The 17,150-nt window shown below is 47.5% G+C and overlaps 7 protein-coding genes across 7 annotated transcripts; 2 read left to right on the top strand and 5 right to left on the bottom strand.

The window, feature by feature from the left end:
• Positions 1-432: 432 nt before the first annotated feature.
• On the bottom strand, positions 433-2,385 carry N7479_009954 (sulfatase family protein; the record flags this gene model as incomplete). The annotated part of the gene is made up of 4 exons (XM_057257647.1): positions 433-783; positions 838-959; positions 1,013-1,499; positions 1,573-2,385. The coding sequence occupies 4 exons, from the start codon at positions 2,383-2,385 to the stop codon at positions 433-435; spliced, it is 1,773 nt and encodes a 590-aa protein (XP_057105105.1).
• A 1,052-nt stretch (positions 2,386-3,437) lies between these two features.
• N7479_009953 (Short-chain dehydrogenase/reductase SDR) lies at positions 3,438-4,487 on the top strand (the record flags this gene model as incomplete). Its single annotated transcript, XM_057257646.1, has 1 exon — positions 3,438-4,487. The coding sequence occupies one exon, from the start codon at positions 3,438-3,440 to the stop codon at positions 4,485-4,487; it is 1,050 nt and encodes a 349-aa protein (XP_057105104.1).
• A 1,606-nt stretch (positions 4,488-6,093) lies between these two features.
• On the bottom strand, positions 6,094-7,786 carry N7479_009952 (FAD-binding oxidoreductase; the record flags this gene model as incomplete). Its single annotated transcript, XM_057257645.1, has 5 exons — positions 6,094-6,340; positions 6,398-6,774; positions 6,833-7,215; positions 7,272-7,488; positions 7,544-7,786. 5 exons carry the CDS (start codon positions 7,784-7,786, stop codon positions 6,094-6,096), a joined length of 1,467 nt encoding a protein of 488 aa, XP_057105103.1.
• A 2,024-nt stretch (positions 7,787-9,810) lies between these two features.
• N7479_009951 (uncharacterized protein) lies at positions 9,811-10,599 on the top strand (the record flags this gene model as incomplete). The annotated part of the gene is made up of 1 exon (XM_057257644.1): positions 9,811-10,599. The coding sequence occupies one exon, from the start codon at positions 9,811-9,813 to the stop codon at positions 10,597-10,599; it is 789 nt and encodes a 262-aa protein (XP_057105102.1).
• A 753-nt stretch (positions 10,600-11,352) lies between these two features.
• On the bottom strand, positions 11,353-13,150 carry N7479_009950 (MDR family MFS transporter; the record flags this gene model as incomplete). The annotated part of the gene is made up of 2 exons (XM_057257643.1): positions 11,353-12,816; positions 12,914-13,150. 2 exons carry the CDS (start codon positions 13,148-13,150, stop codon positions 11,353-11,355), a joined length of 1,701 nt encoding a protein of 566 aa, XP_057105101.1.
• Positions 13,151-14,287: 1,137 nt separating this feature from the next.
• Positions 14,288-14,920, bottom strand: N7479_009949 (Flavin-containing monooxygenase; the record flags this gene model as incomplete). Its single annotated transcript, XM_057257642.1, has 4 exons — positions 14,288-14,421; positions 14,481-14,709; positions 14,771-14,828; positions 14,859-14,920. 4 exons carry the CDS (start codon positions 14,918-14,920, stop codon positions 14,288-14,290), a joined length of 483 nt encoding a protein of 160 aa, XP_057105100.1.
• A 648-nt stretch (positions 14,921-15,568) lies between these two features.
• N7479_009948 (uncharacterized protein) lies at positions 15,569-16,600 on the bottom strand (the record flags this gene model as incomplete). The annotated part of the gene is made up of 3 exons (XM_057257641.1): positions 15,569-15,643; positions 15,701-15,804; positions 15,940-16,600. The coding sequence occupies 3 exons, from the start codon at positions 16,598-16,600 to the stop codon at positions 15,569-15,571; spliced, it is 840 nt and encodes a 279-aa protein (XP_057105099.1).
• Positions 16,601-17,150: the final 550 nt, after the last annotated feature.

The raw sequence follows: 17,150 nt of genomic DNA, 5'->3' as shown, positions 1-17,150 counted from the left end.
ATCGAGCACTCTTATAGAAAACAAGAAACGCATGACGATAAAAAATTGCGTACCTTAATGTGCTATAAATGTACTAGGGAACATCTAGAATGCGCGCCAATGCGAGCTTTTTTTGATGTCGCGACACGGGGAGATATGGCGCAATCACGGCGCATCTGACGACGGTATTTGCCGAACATTTGGGGAGTTATTGGGGAATTATTAACCTGTGAGTAAGAATGTGATTCTTTGTTTCTATTGGAGTCTTTTTTTTTTCAGCTTTGGCTGTTTATTCGAAAGTCTATACGTTGATTCCGATGCTCTTATTTGCCGTCAACCTTTGTGTATGTCTTTACGGTATTCCGATAATTAAATTTGCACCGGAAACAAATACCGAATAGAATCCAATCCAATTTTGGTAATTAGTTACAATCTAGTATTTAGTATATCTCATTACACCCACACATCCCAAGACACGCCGTGTCGACTAGTCAACGGCACCTGTGGACCCTCGGCTTCAACAATGTATCCTGCATCACACCAGTCAAATGAGACTTGAGGCTGTGCACCATAGAAACCATCATAATCCTCCTTTAGAGCATCCTGGAGCGTACTAACGGAGTCTACTGGTTGGAGGACATCCCAAGGCCGAATGCAAGTCGCACCCTGGCAAGACTTGAGAACCATCAAAAGAGCGTCGAGTCGATTGATAGCCTGGGTCAAGCTGCGACCGAGAATTTGAGGCTCATTGGAATCAGCTTGAGAGCTTGTCTGGTACAGATTATTCAGCTGGTACGGATCGGTCTGCCAAAGAATTAGTTGTTGCTGTGATAACGAACCAAAGTACTATATACTTACCGACAGATCGTACAGCTCATGTTCGTTGTTGCACCAGACCGAGTAGTACAAATTGTAGCCCTCTCCAAGTAAGCGGACAGATTTGTAGGTGTTGTTCGGGATGAAGGTTGAGCCTCCGGGGCCTGTTTCAGAATTAGTATCACGTATAACTCTCGAAAATGTTTTCTGGACTTACCAATACTGCTATAAACACCTTCCAAAACCCCAGAACCCCAGTACTCCACTGTAACATGCTCATGTCGCTGACCATCAAATTTAGGAGTCACGGGAATTGCAGTACCATCGAAATCATCCCTAGCCGGAATACCCGCAAGATGGAAAAAGGTCGGCGCCAAGTCCACATGCGTAGTCACGGCATCCTGGCCATATCCCTTAGCAACACCGGGTCCACGAATGAATAAGGGAACGCGAATATCCTCCTCAAACCCGCAAGTCTTCCCGGGCGGGAGTCTGTGCTGGCCGATATGGAAACCATTATCTGAGGTATAGATAATATACGTATTATCCAGCTGACCACTCTCCTCTAGTCGGGTGACAAGCCCGTCAACCAATTCGTCAACACCCTGCAAGGCGCGCAGACGCGAACGATAAAAGTGATCGTTATAGTCGACAACCGATTGGTTCTGCAGGGGCAGATCATGAACCCAGCTGACCCCACTTGGCTGCGCAAGCAAATAAAATCAGTCAGAATATGCGAACACAAACACTTTTAATTCCAATCAAGGCTGCACTTACTTGATCTGGATTGAAGTTCGCTGTGCGAGGTACTGTGACGTTGTGGAACAAATGCTCGTGTCGTTCGAGCGGGATGGGCGCAGACATGTAAATCTTGCCTGAAGCAATATTTGTCGGATCGACATTCGAGTGCGGGGCAACAGGTGACACAGCCAGGAAGAACGGTCTCTCGCCAGCCAATGCATCATCGAGGAAACCCAGTGCTTTCCCCGTGATCACATCAATGGTATGTTCACCCTCATGGCTAACAGGTGGTTCATGATTTCTCTGGTAAGTCGAATTGAGGTAGGAATAAGTGTAAGGATCAAGGAGGAAATCAGATCCATTGAATCCATTGATGTACGGGCTGTGGTAATTCTCCACGGTATGTGCGTTGAACATTTTGCCGGTGTAATAAGTATCATATCCCGCCTCTTGCAGCCAAAGCGGGAGGAAATCATCGTTGAAGCCGCGCTCGACGAATTTGGGATATCCGCCGTACGGCGGACTGACATCGGTTACATTTGTGTTGTGTGCCTGGCGGCCGGTCCATAAGCTCACGCGCGACGGACAACATAGGGCTGTTGTGACGAAATGGTTGCGGAAAAAGGTGCCCTGGTCGCGGATATGTTTTGAGATTAGGGGAGTGTAGGATATCGAGTCGAGTTGAAGGTCTTGGTCGTCGGTGATGACGAACAGAATGTTTGGTTTGCGCGATTGTGTTTCGCTATGTTTTAGTACCGATTGGAGAGCTGATTGTAGCTCGGGTTGGAGATTCAGGGCGACAACTCCTTCGACGGCGACGAGGCCAGCAAGTGCAGTGGTTATTTTCATTGTGAGATGATTGGAATAGTAGAGAGATTCAGCTTTATGAGAAGTATATCATCAAAATTGAAGGTCTTGGCAAATGTGGATCTTAGAGCTTGTGATAGCGATGATGCCATAGATGGGCCTAATGGCGATGGAGATTCACGCTCGTTCACTTTTGAAGACCTCCCGAGATCTATAAGACTCAACGTGGTTCGTACAATTCGTACAAGTATAATATCTCGTATAATCTCGGAGAGTTTATTCTCACTTCTACTCTTTTGTCTTTGTTCACAGATGTTCTATAAGAAAAGGTGAAGCATAAAAAGTATGAAAGTGGATTGCGTGCTTTATACTCATCATGAGCACAAGCGCTAAACAAATATCCGCAGATCTGAAAACCGGCATTCCACATTTGCCGAGATATGTTTGAGTCCTGGTAACTGAGCCCTGGAGGTCTTCCAACATTGGAACACTTCTCCTTTCCGTTTTAGTGCTCACCCCTTGCCGCTTTTTGTTCAGTAAATGCCCCTGGGCATTACCCAACTAATCAAGTCACTTTATCATTACATAAGCCGGATGCCGAGAGAAGTCAGCATTCTGCCACTCCAGGCCTCAGAACCATTCACCCACCTAGCCTTAACCGTTGCCCCCTGAATATAAAGCTCTGTTATCAATGTGTTTAAAATTGTGACATTGAAATCACGAAAACAGGTTAGAGGGTTCAAACCTCCTTTTGTTCCTTTTTCCTGCAATCTACCTTAAACCCGTTACTACCCCCTAATCCCGATCGTAGAAGCGATAGTATGACTGCCTGGCCTGTTAGATATCCCTTGTTACCGGTCCTTAGCCCTTGACATGAAATGCAAAATGGGAACGGCACCTTCCGTTTTGCGGAGATCATTGCTGCGAATTGACCAATCACAGCATAGAACGGCACCGTCGATTTCCACTCCATACCAAAGTACACAAAGTACACGAAAGGCCATCAAGGAAACAAGCAAGTATTTATATCCTAGATTGATATCCTGTTTTGTTTCCTTTTTATCCCCAATCTTCATCCCTTTCAAGGCTGCAAAATGACTTTCTTCAACACTTACCCAGGCTTCCTCTATCGTCAGTTTTTGGTCTGCCCATCTAAGGCCCCGTCAACCACCTCCCTTCACGGCAAGGCAGGCCTCGTGACGGGCTCCAACACTGGACTGGGGTATCATGCTTCAGCACAGCTGCTTGAGATTGGACTATCGCATCTGATTTTGGCCGTTCGCAGCATCTCCAAGGGCGAAGCTGCCCGGAAATCCCTTCTCGCTTCACTCCCCGCTTCGGCCAAAACCCCCGTGGTCGAGGTCTGGGAGTTGGACCTAGGAAATTATGCCAGTATTATCGCATTTGTTGACCGTCTCAAGCGCTCTGAGATCCAGATCGACTTTGCTCTTCTCAATGCCGGTGTTGCCAACTTCGAATACACCGTGAACCAACCCACCTCCCATGAGTCAAGTATTCAAATTAATTGGCTGAGCACTGCTCTCTTGACCCTGCTTTTGCTACCCGAGCTCGATCGTCAAGCTGCCGATAACCTCAATCGCCCTCGTCCGGTGCTTTCCATTGTTGGAAGTGAAACAGCCGCTTGGGCCAAGCTCGCCGAAGCTAAGGTGTCTACCGAGCAAGGAATCCCACTTATCGAGGTAATGGATGACAAGAGCCATTTCGACATGGGCGATCGATACTATGCTTCCAAGCTGCTCCAGCAGCTCTTCTTCCTCGAGTTGCTGAACCGCCGATCCAGTGCCAAGCGCTCCACAGGAGCTATTCTCAACATGGTGAACCCTGGTTTCTGCTATGGCTCTGAGTTGCATCGTACAGCTGAGGGCGCCTTGGGTACAGTCCTTGCAGGTGTGAAGAGAGTCATCGGTCGCTCTACCCCTATGGGTGCTCGTACATTGGTTCATTCAGCGGTTTTGGCCGGTGAATCTTCCAATGGCAAGTTCCTGAGTGACAACAAGCTAGCTCCATTTGCCGGATATGGAGATAGTGATTCTGGTAGAATCACGCAGTCTCAGGTCTGGAAAGAAACATTGTCCGAGTTGGGGCCGGTGGTGAATATTGACGAGCTGTTGTCGGAGATTTAATTTATCGGACTTGGTGCGTGTTTACAGAATACTGTCCGATGTTGTTATCTATTATATAGTACCGTACATGTACATACACTGTTTGTTTTGTTTACCGTTATTTTGCAATGTATCGTTCAAGTATTTTACGCAACCACAAAACACCTTTACCTTACAATCCAGGCGCTTCGCTACTATTGGCCCATTATGTATGCCATTTTTTTGCAGCAACTTCACGGACAATGGCCTCTAGAATGCCCAGTCACTAAGTTAGTAGACAACTAAACGGTAACCACTCGGATTTGGAAAGTATTTTCCACGATGCAGCGGGAATAGGTTGCAAGTGATTGTATATAATTGAAGTCCTTTCCAACCGGGGAAGGTTGGTCAGATTTATTACGTACATACTACTTTAGAGAATTTGCCCGATACCTGCTATCCTACCTAGTTCTTTAAAATCAATACCCTGCATGACCATAGTCTTGTAGCCTTGTGTGCGCTGGCATTTCAGATAAAAATTCATCACTTTCATCCTAGAATTATACAACAAAAAGGGCACACAAAACACCGTGAGTTATAAATCACGATAGTCTAATGTTTGTGAACAATTGTATGAAAGATTTTTATAATAACGGAGACCACATTAGTACCCAGGGCTAAAACACTCTAGGCACACTAGATAACAAAGCAAATTTGCGAGGGGGTTGACTATACATGGATGAGCCTGCAGGTGAGATTATAGATGGATTTCGGACACATCAGTGGGCCATAAGCAGTTGGGGTATGTAGATCCAATGTAAAACAACACCAACTCACGTCGGCCTCAACCCAAACCTAGTACTACTATATACATACTAGTAGTAGTATGTAGGATATTTAAATGTAATATCCACGGAATTCCGTGTAATTATGCATAATTTAAGGTATGTATTGCATGTGTACCAGTCTACATATGCTAAATATTCCGTCAATACGTAATCTCACCTCATTCTGGACCCCAATGCTACATTACTACATAAAAGCGCCAAGTGATTCCCCTCGGAGATTAAATGAAATCAAGTATCTGACTTGATCAATTGTGCCAGATTGAAAGCAGAATAAACCGTCGGCCGATTGTGGTCACCTTTAAATCGTGTAAAGCTTGGCCCTCCACCCTAGGGGTCAAAGATCGTATCAGGCACATCGCATCTCATCCTTATTGGCTAATTTATTCCCATTTATAGACCTAGTGGCCGGAGGAAACGCCTTCCGTTGTCTTACAAAAGTCCCAGGAGAAAACACCAAGAAAGCCCAGCCTCATGAGGTAGCCAAATTACGTCATTTTTTATGCAGGTAAAGCACAGCGCCAACATGGTGGTCAGCAGTAGGATGCCTCTACTCCATGGTGAGTGCTGACTGCATACCTCCACTATCGTTCTGGCTTATCTCGTAGATCCTATTGGGCTAATATAAACTGGAATGGGCTGCATGGATGTATAAATGGGGCCAGAAGAACGGCAACAGGGATTACGCTCCCGCGAGACTCCAGGTACCATGCCGTGCCTCGAATAATGAAACTGTATTTATAAGAGTTACAAAGGAATTGAACAAATACTTTTCCCCCGTCTATCAAAAAGGACCATAGCCCTCAGTGAGGTAATCCATTGTTATAGCTGAACAAGCCCTTGGGATCCCACTGCTTCTTCAACTTCAATAGCCGAGGTAGTTTCTCGGCGCCATACAAAGCATCCAGTCCCTCGGTGCCATGGGCATAGCTGACGTAGATGCGCATATCATCGAATCCACTGGTCGCATGGAAGGTCTCAACAGCGGAAAGAGCAAATTCATCTACTTTATCGGCGATAGAGCTATCGGTAAAGGTGAATGAAAACATTCTAAACAGGCGTTAGATATATTCCTAGATTTGCGTCAAAGGGAAGAAGGAGGCTTACTCTTGAGTGCTAATTTGGCGGTGGGGGTACGCAGTGGAGTCATCTGCAATAGCAGTGACAGCCTGAATGGGAAAGTAGTCCAGCTGCCAGCTACTTCCTGACGCAGCGGGATAGTCCTTCCAGAACTGGGCGAGCTTGTTGAAGAAATTAATGTGTGTGGTTACGTCAATGGAGCGCACACCAACAGACCACATATCGTGCTTGTCGCCATTGGTGCAAAATACCGGAGCCAGTCCAAAGACGATTTCATAGTCAAGTACATCCCAGGTGACCATCGAGATGTTGCGTTTAAGATAGGGAAGGTTGAGAAAGGGGGCTATTAGATCGAGTGCCTCATGCTTGGGACCGGGGTAGACGGCATTGAGGAGGATAACGGGCTAAATGAACTTTTGTCAGAATGGAAAGTGTGTTTACTTGAATTGACAGAAAACTTACTCCTAGGGAAGGATCATTCATAGCCAAAGTATACAAGGATAGACCGGGGGGCAAGGTGCCATACTTAGCCAGAATGTTGAAATAGGTCTCGTTAAGGCTGGCAGGGAATATGATGTCGGCGTTAAGCACATTGCCGTTGTTGGTTAGGTCGTGGACATTGTATGTGGCCGAAGTAATGATGCCAAAGTTGAACCCAGCGCCACGAAGACCCCAGAATAGCTCTTTGTTCTGCGATGCGGAGACGGTGATGAGATCGCCAGCGGCAGTGACGAGCTGAACCGACTTCAAAGCATCGAGAATGAGACCGTGAAGGCCTTGGTATTTACCAACACCACCGCCGAGGGTGGCGCCCACCATCCCCACGCAAGGACAGGATCCAGTTTCTATTGAAACCGCATTAGAGAAGAAAGTAAGCACACTTTACTAGGTAAATACTAACGAATCTCCTTTCCAGCTTTGTAGAGAGGTCCCATAATTTCAGAGAATCTAACAGAGCCACCGACGGTTATAGTGTTTTGTTCTGTATCAATACTAAATTCATTGAACAGGCTTAGGTCAATTTTGAGCCCATTTTGAAGAGCCCCGAAAGAGGTACTGTATCCGTGGCCTCCACCATTGGCCAAAAACGGGATATTATGCTTGGAGGCGTATTTAACCTGCGATATTATATAATCAGATGGGGAAGGTCAGGTGTGGAGAGAGAGAACGTACTACTGTCTGCAGGTCAGTAACCGAGGCAGGCTTAATGGCCAGAGAGAAGGTTGGTTCTTCCCAGGCGTTCCATCGCTGAACGGTTTCGGTCCAATTGGCATCGCTAGGATAGTAAATCTTGGTGGACGAGGAAAGCGTGGAGATAAGAGTAGAGATGTCGTAGGCGGCTACTCGAGAGACAAAGGAGAGAACTCCAAGGAGAAATAGCAGGGAAGATGTAGCCATGGTCCCTTGGAGATGCATGTCGATAGGCAATGGCCGACTTTGAGTTCCTCGGATGAAATAAGATTTTCTGATTTCGTGGTAATCCAGTCTGTTATTTATATCTCCGGCATAACATTTCTCGGCGCAAAGCTCGTCAGTGTCAGATTGTCAAGTGGGTTTAGCTTACCTTACCTAGTAGGTAGATCCTGCTAGTAATCAATTAGTAGGGAAAAAATTATTAATTACAAGTAGAAAATCTCTTACTAGGAGGGACAAAAGTACGAGGGGCCTGTTGTCAGGTTTTTACTCGGAGCTCCTAGAGCCGCGCAGCCAAAACCATAGTAAATGCGGTATATGCTACATTTATATCTCAACAAGCAACGTTTGATCCTTATTGTTTTACTTACTCACAACCATTGATAAGTATATTTCGTAGTATATATCATTTTTAAATATATTTGAAGTGTCATTGTTATGGTATCGAAAATCACGTCTCTACACACTCCATGTGTGTATATATAGTTCAGATATTCATTTCTTAAATCCCCCCTAAAGTGGTAATATCAGGTTTTAAGGAAAAGTACACATAGGCAAGTGTTGTTGAGATATATAGTTGTCATTTATCGCATTTACTATGTGTATCGGACTGCGCAGCTCGCTTGTGAAATACGTTAGTACCAAACATGTATATCGAACGTAATATCGTATTTTATTACCCATGCCATGTAATAATACTGTATTAATTGACTATCTATGGATGTACAATGCATGCCGCACTGCTCTGAAGAAAGTTCGATTTTGGTTCAATCCAAGTATTGACATCGAGCAATAATAGAGAATAATCAAGATGGCTCAAGATATCTTAAAGGATATAAGAAACAATATATAATGGTTTGTTCATTGTTTCTCCGTATTGTCCTTTTCTCATCCCTTTCACTGTCCGATACTCAAATAATACAGGGTATACAAGCAAAACTACCAGCCTGATTGCCTCGTCAGTTAGAAAAGTGCAATCATTGGAACTTTGCTCGCCCAGACCGTTAGAGTGATAGCTGACCCTCAAAATAGCCGTCAAAGTGCCAAAAATTCCACGGGCAGTTCTAGGGATGTGTGGTGATCCCTACCCTGACAGGGAAAATGGAGGAATGCGCAAATTATCACTTTATTTGCAGCTGGAAGCGATGCAACTTCCATCGAGACTAGTACCTACCATTTGGAGACCACAACCAGACAGTTCAGCAATGCGAGTCCCTAGCAAAGCTGGTGGCAGCAGGTGCACTGCACAAAGCCTGAATACTATAATCGAAAACCTGAGTTCTCAAGCTGCGGACATGGAAGAGAAAATTGTGAAGCTGCAAAAGTGGCAACTGGACTGCTATAGCTTATACTGCATTTACTTGAGCCAGGTAAGGTCTTGACATTGAGTCCAAGTGCAGTACTATGCTATGTATACGTAGGGTGCTATGTGCTATGTGCGTCTGCTCCTGTCTCTTTCCGTCTTCGCACTTCGCTCTTTCCTGGATCTTCACTGTTTGCAATTTCATTTCTCCTTCTCATTGCTACCCATTTGTCAATAGGTTCCAACGCAGTCTTTCACTACAGTATCATTTTAAATTCACGTTATTCATCTCTTCGTTGAAATACCAGCTTGAGGTGACATACCTCCCTTCTTATATCTACTTTCATCTATAGGCAGGTTCACTTCATGTTCCGATTTCACCTCAGCAGGTGTCAAATCGTGAGTTCAGGATTAGGAGGCAAACCTCCTTCACACCCTTCCGGTTCCTAGAATGGGATTGTGAGAGGCAAATTCTCCATCTAAAGTCGGACCCCTCATTAAACAGGATTGTGTCTCGTCGGGGTTCTCCTTGCCGACGTGTGGCTGATCCAAGCCCATGTCGTAGCTCCGAAGTCAGGACTGACGTCCGCCACGAACAGAGATAAGGCACACCCCCTTCCCCCCCTGTGTGGTTCTCGCTCAGTCCCCATGTACTCCCGTGGTCAATTAGGCGTGCTGTATTAAATTTCGAGATTTCTTTCCTGGGCGAATTCTGCAACGTATGATGTCCACATACGCTATCATAGGTGCCACCGGTAACTGTGGCACGGCCCTCCTTGAAATATTGTCACGGGACCCCACCCTGACGATCCGCGGGTACTGCCGCAGCCGGGCCAAACTCCTGGCCCTGTCGCCCTCCCTCGTCAACAACAAGTGCGTTGAGATCTTCGAAGGCAACATCGACGACGTAGGACTCCTGTCGCAGTGCGTGCAGGGTTCCAAAGCCATCTTCCACGTGGTTAGCACCAACACGAACATCCCAGGCTGCAACGTTGGGCTGCAGACGGCCCAGACCCTTGTTGCAGCCTTGCAGCAGCTCCAGACAGCGACGGGCGGCGCTGTGTCGCTACCCAAGATCGTGCTGCTATCGTCAGCGACCATCGATGATCAGCTGTCGGAGAAGATACCGTGGCTCGTGCGGGCGATGCTATTAACCGCATCCAAGCATGTTTACGACGACCTGCGACGGACCGAGGCGTTTCTACGCGATCAGCACGATCTCGTCACCACCATTTTCATCAAACCGGGGGTTCTATCGGTCGACAAGCAGCGGGGCCATTGTCTGGACCTCCACAGCGAGGAGTCGTTCGTCTCGTACCTGGATTTGGCGGCGGCTATGGTCGAAGCGGCGGACGACCCTGACGGCCGGTACGATATGAAGAATGTGAGCGTGAAAAACACAAATGGCAGTGCCCGGTTCCCTCTCGGGACAGTTGGCTGTCTCTCGACGAGTTTGCTGCGGTACTACTTTCCTGCCTTGCACCCCTATCTGCCTACTCCGGGGCCACGCTAGACTTCATGCGCTGGAAGAAAATGAAGCCCACCATGCGAAAGCGATATCGCGATGCATACGGTCGCTTCTCAAGGGTACCCGCGAATTGCGGCGGCCCGCGGACAAAGCTCCTCTCGCGCACGTGATGTTGTTGGCCATGCTTTAATATCTCTTCTGTCAGGATTACAGGACTAGAAGGTACAGCAGATGTAGATGTGGTTGAGCAGGATACCTCGTAAGATGAGAATCTCTATATCTAATTTGGAGACAAGTGAGCGAATCCTGCACCATTCACAATCGCCAGTGAAAATATTACTCAGGTATACGAAGTATAGTCACCGGTTAGATACAATCTCTGGTCTTAGACCGGCATCAAAATATACAGTCTGATTGGGAAACTAAGTTTATCGTCGTCAATCATCTCCAAGCAGAACCTGCGTTGCAAGTAATCTCAAAAAAATCAGCTCTCCCGCGCACATTTTCGCCTAGGTGCGTGGGTGGGCGCGGATCTCGTTGGCGAGCTGCCGCAGCGACTTGGGTGGCGTTGTTGTCGTCGCGGTATCATCCTCTGGTGATCGCTGCCTTGACCCGCAACAGGAATTGGTCTATGTGTCCATATTTGCGCGCGGCCGCCTGTGCCAGGGTCTCTACGGTGATGGCCGGTTGGCCGAACTCGCTTCTCAGACCGAGGTGGATGAGGGAGTGGTACATCCTCTCGTACATTTTAATCAGGAACTTTTCGACCAGTGAGGTATGGGAGAAGACTTACGCACCCTACTCCCCATCCTCATTGCTAGGCCCGCGCTGCTTTCCCTTGACGCTCTTCCACTCGAAGGCAAATGCGCCCAATGCGGAGAGTGCAGCCATAATGGTACCAACGATGAAGACCCAGTGCAGTGCGGCGTTATATTCGACCAGAACGGCATGAAGGTCCTTGGCGGGCACAATCCTGCGTAGGTCGGTGGCACCAGTGTTAACGATAGTTTCGGGGTCAAAGTCGTCGATAACGCGGGTTAGTCCAGCAATGAGCTTCTGACCGAAGACGTTCTCGCCAACGGAGACGAAGATGGCACCACCAAGCTGCTGCCAGAAGAACACGAGGGAGACAGCCACAGGGATGTCGCGGGGCTGGAGGACGGTCTGGACGGCGATGGCGGCGTGCTGCATTCCCAGGCCGATGCCAAAGCCCAGGACGATCTGGTAGCCGATCCATATGCCGACGCTCGTGTCAACGCGCCAGGTGGAGATGAGGCCAGCACCGAGGGGCATCAGGCACGAGGAGGCCATGGTAAAGGGGGTATAGTAGCCTAGCCGCCCAACTAGCTGGCCTGATAGGGTGCTACCAGCAACGAGGGAGAGTACCAGCGGTAGCGTGTCGATGCCGGACTGTACAGCAGTGCGATTCTTGATCGCCTGTAGCCAGATTGGTAGGTAGTAGAGCAACATTAGGAACGTCGAGGACAGGCAGAACATGAACCACATCGCCGCTACGACAGTACGGTTGCCAATTATCCGTGGCTGGATCGTCGCTGTGGCGGGGGTGCGTACCTCAATAATTATCCAGGTGATTAGGCAGACGCCAAACGCCACGAATAGCAGGACGATGCGCCAGTTACTCCAGGCGTATGTGCTGCCGCCCCACTGCAAGCTCAGCAGGAGGCAGACCAGCGCGGAGAAGAGGAAGAGCTCGGCCAAGAGGTCGAGCTTGGCGAGCTTCTGCCGTAGCGTCAGCCCGGGGTACATTGCGGGCATGGGCTTCAGCGCTAGCAGGATCACGAGCATAGCGGCGCCCCCGATTGGCAGGTTGATATAAAAGCACCATCGCCAGCTGACATTGCTAGTGAAAGCACCCCCCAGCAAGGGGCCGACCACGGAGGAGATGCCCAGCACCGCACTAAAGAAGCCGTTGTACAGCGGTCGCTTGTGTAGCGGCACCGCCGACATCATCAGCACGATCGCCCCGGACATGATGCCCGCACTACCCATACCTGCGATTGCCCTCCCCAGAATGAAGGCGATCGAGTTAGGTGCTGCGGCGCAGATCACGGACCCAACCTCGAACAGAAGCACCAGCGCCAGGAAGACGTACTTGGCCGGGTAGAAGCTGTAAACCTTGCCCCACAGGAGCTGGAAACAGCATGCAGTGACCATGAATGCACTGCCGTACCACCCGATATCATCCAAGCTGTTGAACTCGTCGGTGATATGGGGGATTGCGGTCGAGATAATCGTGCGGTCCTTTGTTATTACATAGGGTTAGCGGGGGTTTTTGGATTTGAATGCTCAGCTACGGAAGGGCGGCTTCTTCGTCCATAAGAAGGGAGCAAAAACTCACTAGCGACATGATGAAGATAGCACACAGAATGCAGATCATGATGAGGGCCACCTGGGCAGACCCAGGATATTCGGGCTCATCCGAGGCGGAAGACTTCTGCGAACTCAGGGGATTTTCTTCCGACTTGGTTTCTTGCGACACCTCAACCTGCACTGGACGCTTAGATTCCTCCGCTTGGTCGCCAGCGGATTTATATTGTCTATCCATCTCGATACTAGGTGGGCGAGCGGCTGCCATCAAGAGGGATAAAATAACCTTATTCGTTTCTCTAGCTAAGGGTTTGTGGTAAGTTACGGCTACTCCTGTGGCATGGAGACAACCCTCGGTTGTGGTGGATGTAAGAAACAACCATAGTGGGATGGGGAAAGTTAGGTTTTATATTCCGTAGAGGGCGATCGATAGCCAGGGGGGAGGAAATAAAGAAGAAACCGAACGGACCTAGCGACTTGAGGCTCGGGTCAGATATCACGCAGATGCTATCGGACTCCGGTGTACTGCCGGACGCCACACACTCTGTTGACTAGGAGCTGAAGTTATCATAGGCGACTTCACGCTTGTTTCCCAATTGTTTTGCATGCGGTTGGCTAAAGATAAGAGCAGACCCTGGCTTGTGTTAGCAACTAACCCCCGGTCGTCAAATGCGGCTTCTCGCCATAGTCCACTAACCAGGTGGTCCAATCCAGGGTGGTAATGGAGAGATCCCATTGCTTGCTCTCCTGATACAATCCCCTGCTTACATATGTACCTATAACCCGACTTGTCTACGCTGAATTAAGAGTAAACAAGCCTCTCTAAATCCCAATCAAGCAGGGTTTCCCCTGAGCTAACGAGCCTGTCCGAGCCTAATTAGCGGGGCTCGTTAGATGGTCGAAATTAGTTCATGTTATTGGTGGCGATAGAGGATTCTGACTGAAAAAATCCGGATCAAATGTATATGACAATTTGGTAGCAGGTATAATCACTGCCTCATTATACGAAGCAAAAACGAGCAATACAAATACGCAATTGATGCTCGCGGCACTCCCTCTGAATTCCGGTAGTCCCATCTAGGGCGCGACGCGCATCCAAAAGATATCAAAATGAAATTTTTGGATATTTGCAAATTCGTCTCTACCTTAAGTTCCATGATATGTACCATTTCTATATCTAGGCGACGTTTAGAATACTCGTACTTTTCCCGGAGGACAACTATGCAGCTATTACCCTACTCTTATACTATATGATGTTAATCAGAGATTCCTTGATACGAAATTAAAAGCATATAACTGGAAACTTGATAGCTCTGACTAGGGTAGTTACAAAGCTCTAAAGGTATAGACACTTAATTTAGTTAAAACTCAATATAACCTATCCTTTCTCCGAATTACACACTCACTAGCCCCTCTCTGGGGTGTTGTGATAGATTCGAAGAGGTGAGCCCAGCAATGCAGCCTTGATTTGTAACGCCAGGAAGCGCGAAAAATACCTTGCGTGTCCAAGGGCGCCACCATGATACCACAAACGGGGATCTATATTTGAATTGAAACATTAGTGTTATCATCGCGGACAGAAAAGGGAGAGGCCTTACTTCCTGTCGGCTTGAAGGCACCCTTCAGTTCACCCTCCGCATCCACACCCCAGAAGTCATCAACTAGAGCTGCAACATCTTTCCCAAACAAGTCAGCGACTGTGTGGCGCATGTTACCGACAAATCCGGTCGCGAATACAACTACATCTGCATTCAAGTTGCTGCCATCTGTGAAGTGAAGACCGTCCTCGAGATACTCAACGGGAAGAGCGTCAGATTTGACTTTGATCTAAAAGTATTGGTCAGAAAACACCGCAACTAGACATAATTAGTGGAATATCAGAACTGACCAATCCTTTTGAAATCTTTGCACTTGCTCCAACATCCATATAATGACCGCCAAACCGACTATACAGGGAATGAACAATATCGCCATACCGCTCCACCTTGAACCCGGCAGCCTCGAGTGCATCAAAGCGTCCGGGCTCTCCTCTAGCCATGGAATGTAGCGTCGTATTACATAACAGCCTTGTGAGTGCAAGTGGGCTTGAATTAAAAATTCGATCAGCAGTCTCGGTTGGTGTTGACTCATTGTAAAGTGCTAAATATATGTCAGCGAGTTTGCCTAACACATGTGGTTAAATATAGGCCTCACTATCAAGCACTGCTTTATAGTACTCATGTGGCAAAACATCTGTTAGGTTAGCAGATCGATCGTAGTAATTCACTTGAGAGGTCAATAAAAAAGGGGCATCGTACAGGTTGGTGACCTTTGCACCATGGTCACGGAGGCCATTCCCGCGGCCACCATGTCCTCGGCCACATCATGTGCTATTAAACCCGAAGTTAGTATAATAGGTCGTGTACATGGTCAAAGAGAGCGAAGTACCAGTGTTTGCGGTTCCAACAACGATTCCATGCTTTCCAGCCCATTCTTTGGCTGATTCATATTCCGATGAATGCAAGGCTAGGCCCCCAAAATTGCCCTTGAGCCGTTGTTAGATATAAGGAGTATTCACAGCAAAGAAGGGGAAAATCACTAACAGAGTTTGCGTATTTCGGAACCAAGGGATTCTGGCATCCTCCACCGGCTGCTATAATAACGTGGGAACATGTTATAGTCTGAGAACACCCCTGACGCAACAGGTTCAATTCCCAGATCTCTTCGGTTTCATTCCATGCACCTGAAATAAGCGTAGACTTTTGCCAGACAGTCTGAAACGCTATCAGTATATTTCGTTTAATATCTTGATACGTTCCTATTTTTAATATTCACTTACTATTCCAAGCCTATCCACCCACTCTTTGTAACCTTGAGCCAAGTCATCTTTCGTCAAGAATTCGCGATAGGTCCCCGGGAATGTCCGGTAAAATGGCAAATGAGCTGTAGTATAAATATGAGATTCATTCGATGGCCAAAAGCACCAATAGTGACCTTACAAAACTCTCTTGGGGTGTGCACTGCACGAGATGTCAGCTGAGGAATGAAATGTCTGGGTGTATATCACTCCAAACTTACGCTTCACAGAATCATATCTTGTCTTCCAGCTGTCGCCCACCTGATCATTCTTGTCCAGAACAACGTAGGATACCGACAAAGCCTTCAATCGCCCACCGCAGCTTAGCCCTGCTTGTCCACCGCCAACAACCACACAGTCAAAATGCAAGAAACCATTCGAGGAAGTTGGATGATTCTTTGGGGATTCATTCACCCGCGTCTCCTCCAACAAGTCAACATTACCATGGCCTTTCAGTTGTTCGAGGGTTGTCCGCAGCACCCAGATTTTCCACTCCCCTTCCTTTGTATAAATCAAAGATGCATATCCGCTGCAAGACAAAGATGGAGACTTTTCTGTCTCAAAAGTAAAATGAACATCTACCCATGCGGTATTTTTGCCAAGGCGGGTGACTTTTGCGGTCGTAGAGTTTGCTTCGAAGGAATTTGCCCCAAGGACGCCAGCTGTATCTCTCCAAGCCGCTATAGCTGATTTTGAGGTGTAAAAAGTGCGGAGGGTACCTGTCAATGCAAAGGAGTCTCTCCAGATAGCATCCTTGGTAAAAGAGGCCTCTGATAACTTTCCTAGCTCGAGAGACAGCCACTCTGCCGCTGACGACAAAGACACCTCCTCTGGCAAGCCAATCTCGGGCAAGGCGCACGGGAATTCGTCTGGTGCCCACATCGAAAGCACTGTTTTTCAAGCAATAGGTGCCCAGTTGATAGGCAAATTTGAGAGCTGAAGTGATGTGTCAGGAGGGAGACAAGACTCAGTTTACGCAACCGTTACAAACTATTATCTATATGACTTTCATAGAGGTATTTTCTCTAGTACGTGAGAAGTTGATGTTGGGTTATTTGTGGGAATTCCCCGGCATCTTTATCCGCCCCTCCCCCGCAGATCAAAGTCACAGTTACTCACTATACCGAGCCCCTCTCTTTCAGGCCTAACGACACCCGACCATGATCATCATAGACCCAGGAATTTATTAGATAATACCTCGGTTGCACTTTTTACACTTTCATTCGATTCAAAACTGATACGCGCTATGCATATTTCCTACATGCTATTGTAGTTGGTTTGAGCCGGTTAAGGACATACTCCTAGACAAGCAATTGGATATATATTACTTTCGACCATCATTATTTGAATAATAAATGTAAATTTCCTCCTTCAACAGTGCAAAGGATTGCAAGATTATGTAGAGATTTTACACGTCAGAATTCTTAGTTAC

This window comes from Penicillium vulpinum, assembly GCF_028829585.1.
Source record: "Penicillium vulpinum strain IBT 29486 chromosome Unknown utg000004l_segment0_segment0, whole genome shotgun sequence".
Taxonomy (NCBI): Eukaryota; Fungi; Ascomycota; class Eurotiomycetes; order Eurotiales; family Aspergillaceae; genus Penicillium; species Penicillium vulpinum.
The sequence above is the reverse complement of the archived record's forward strand: the minus strand, read 5'-3'. Positions and strand labels throughout refer to the sequence as shown.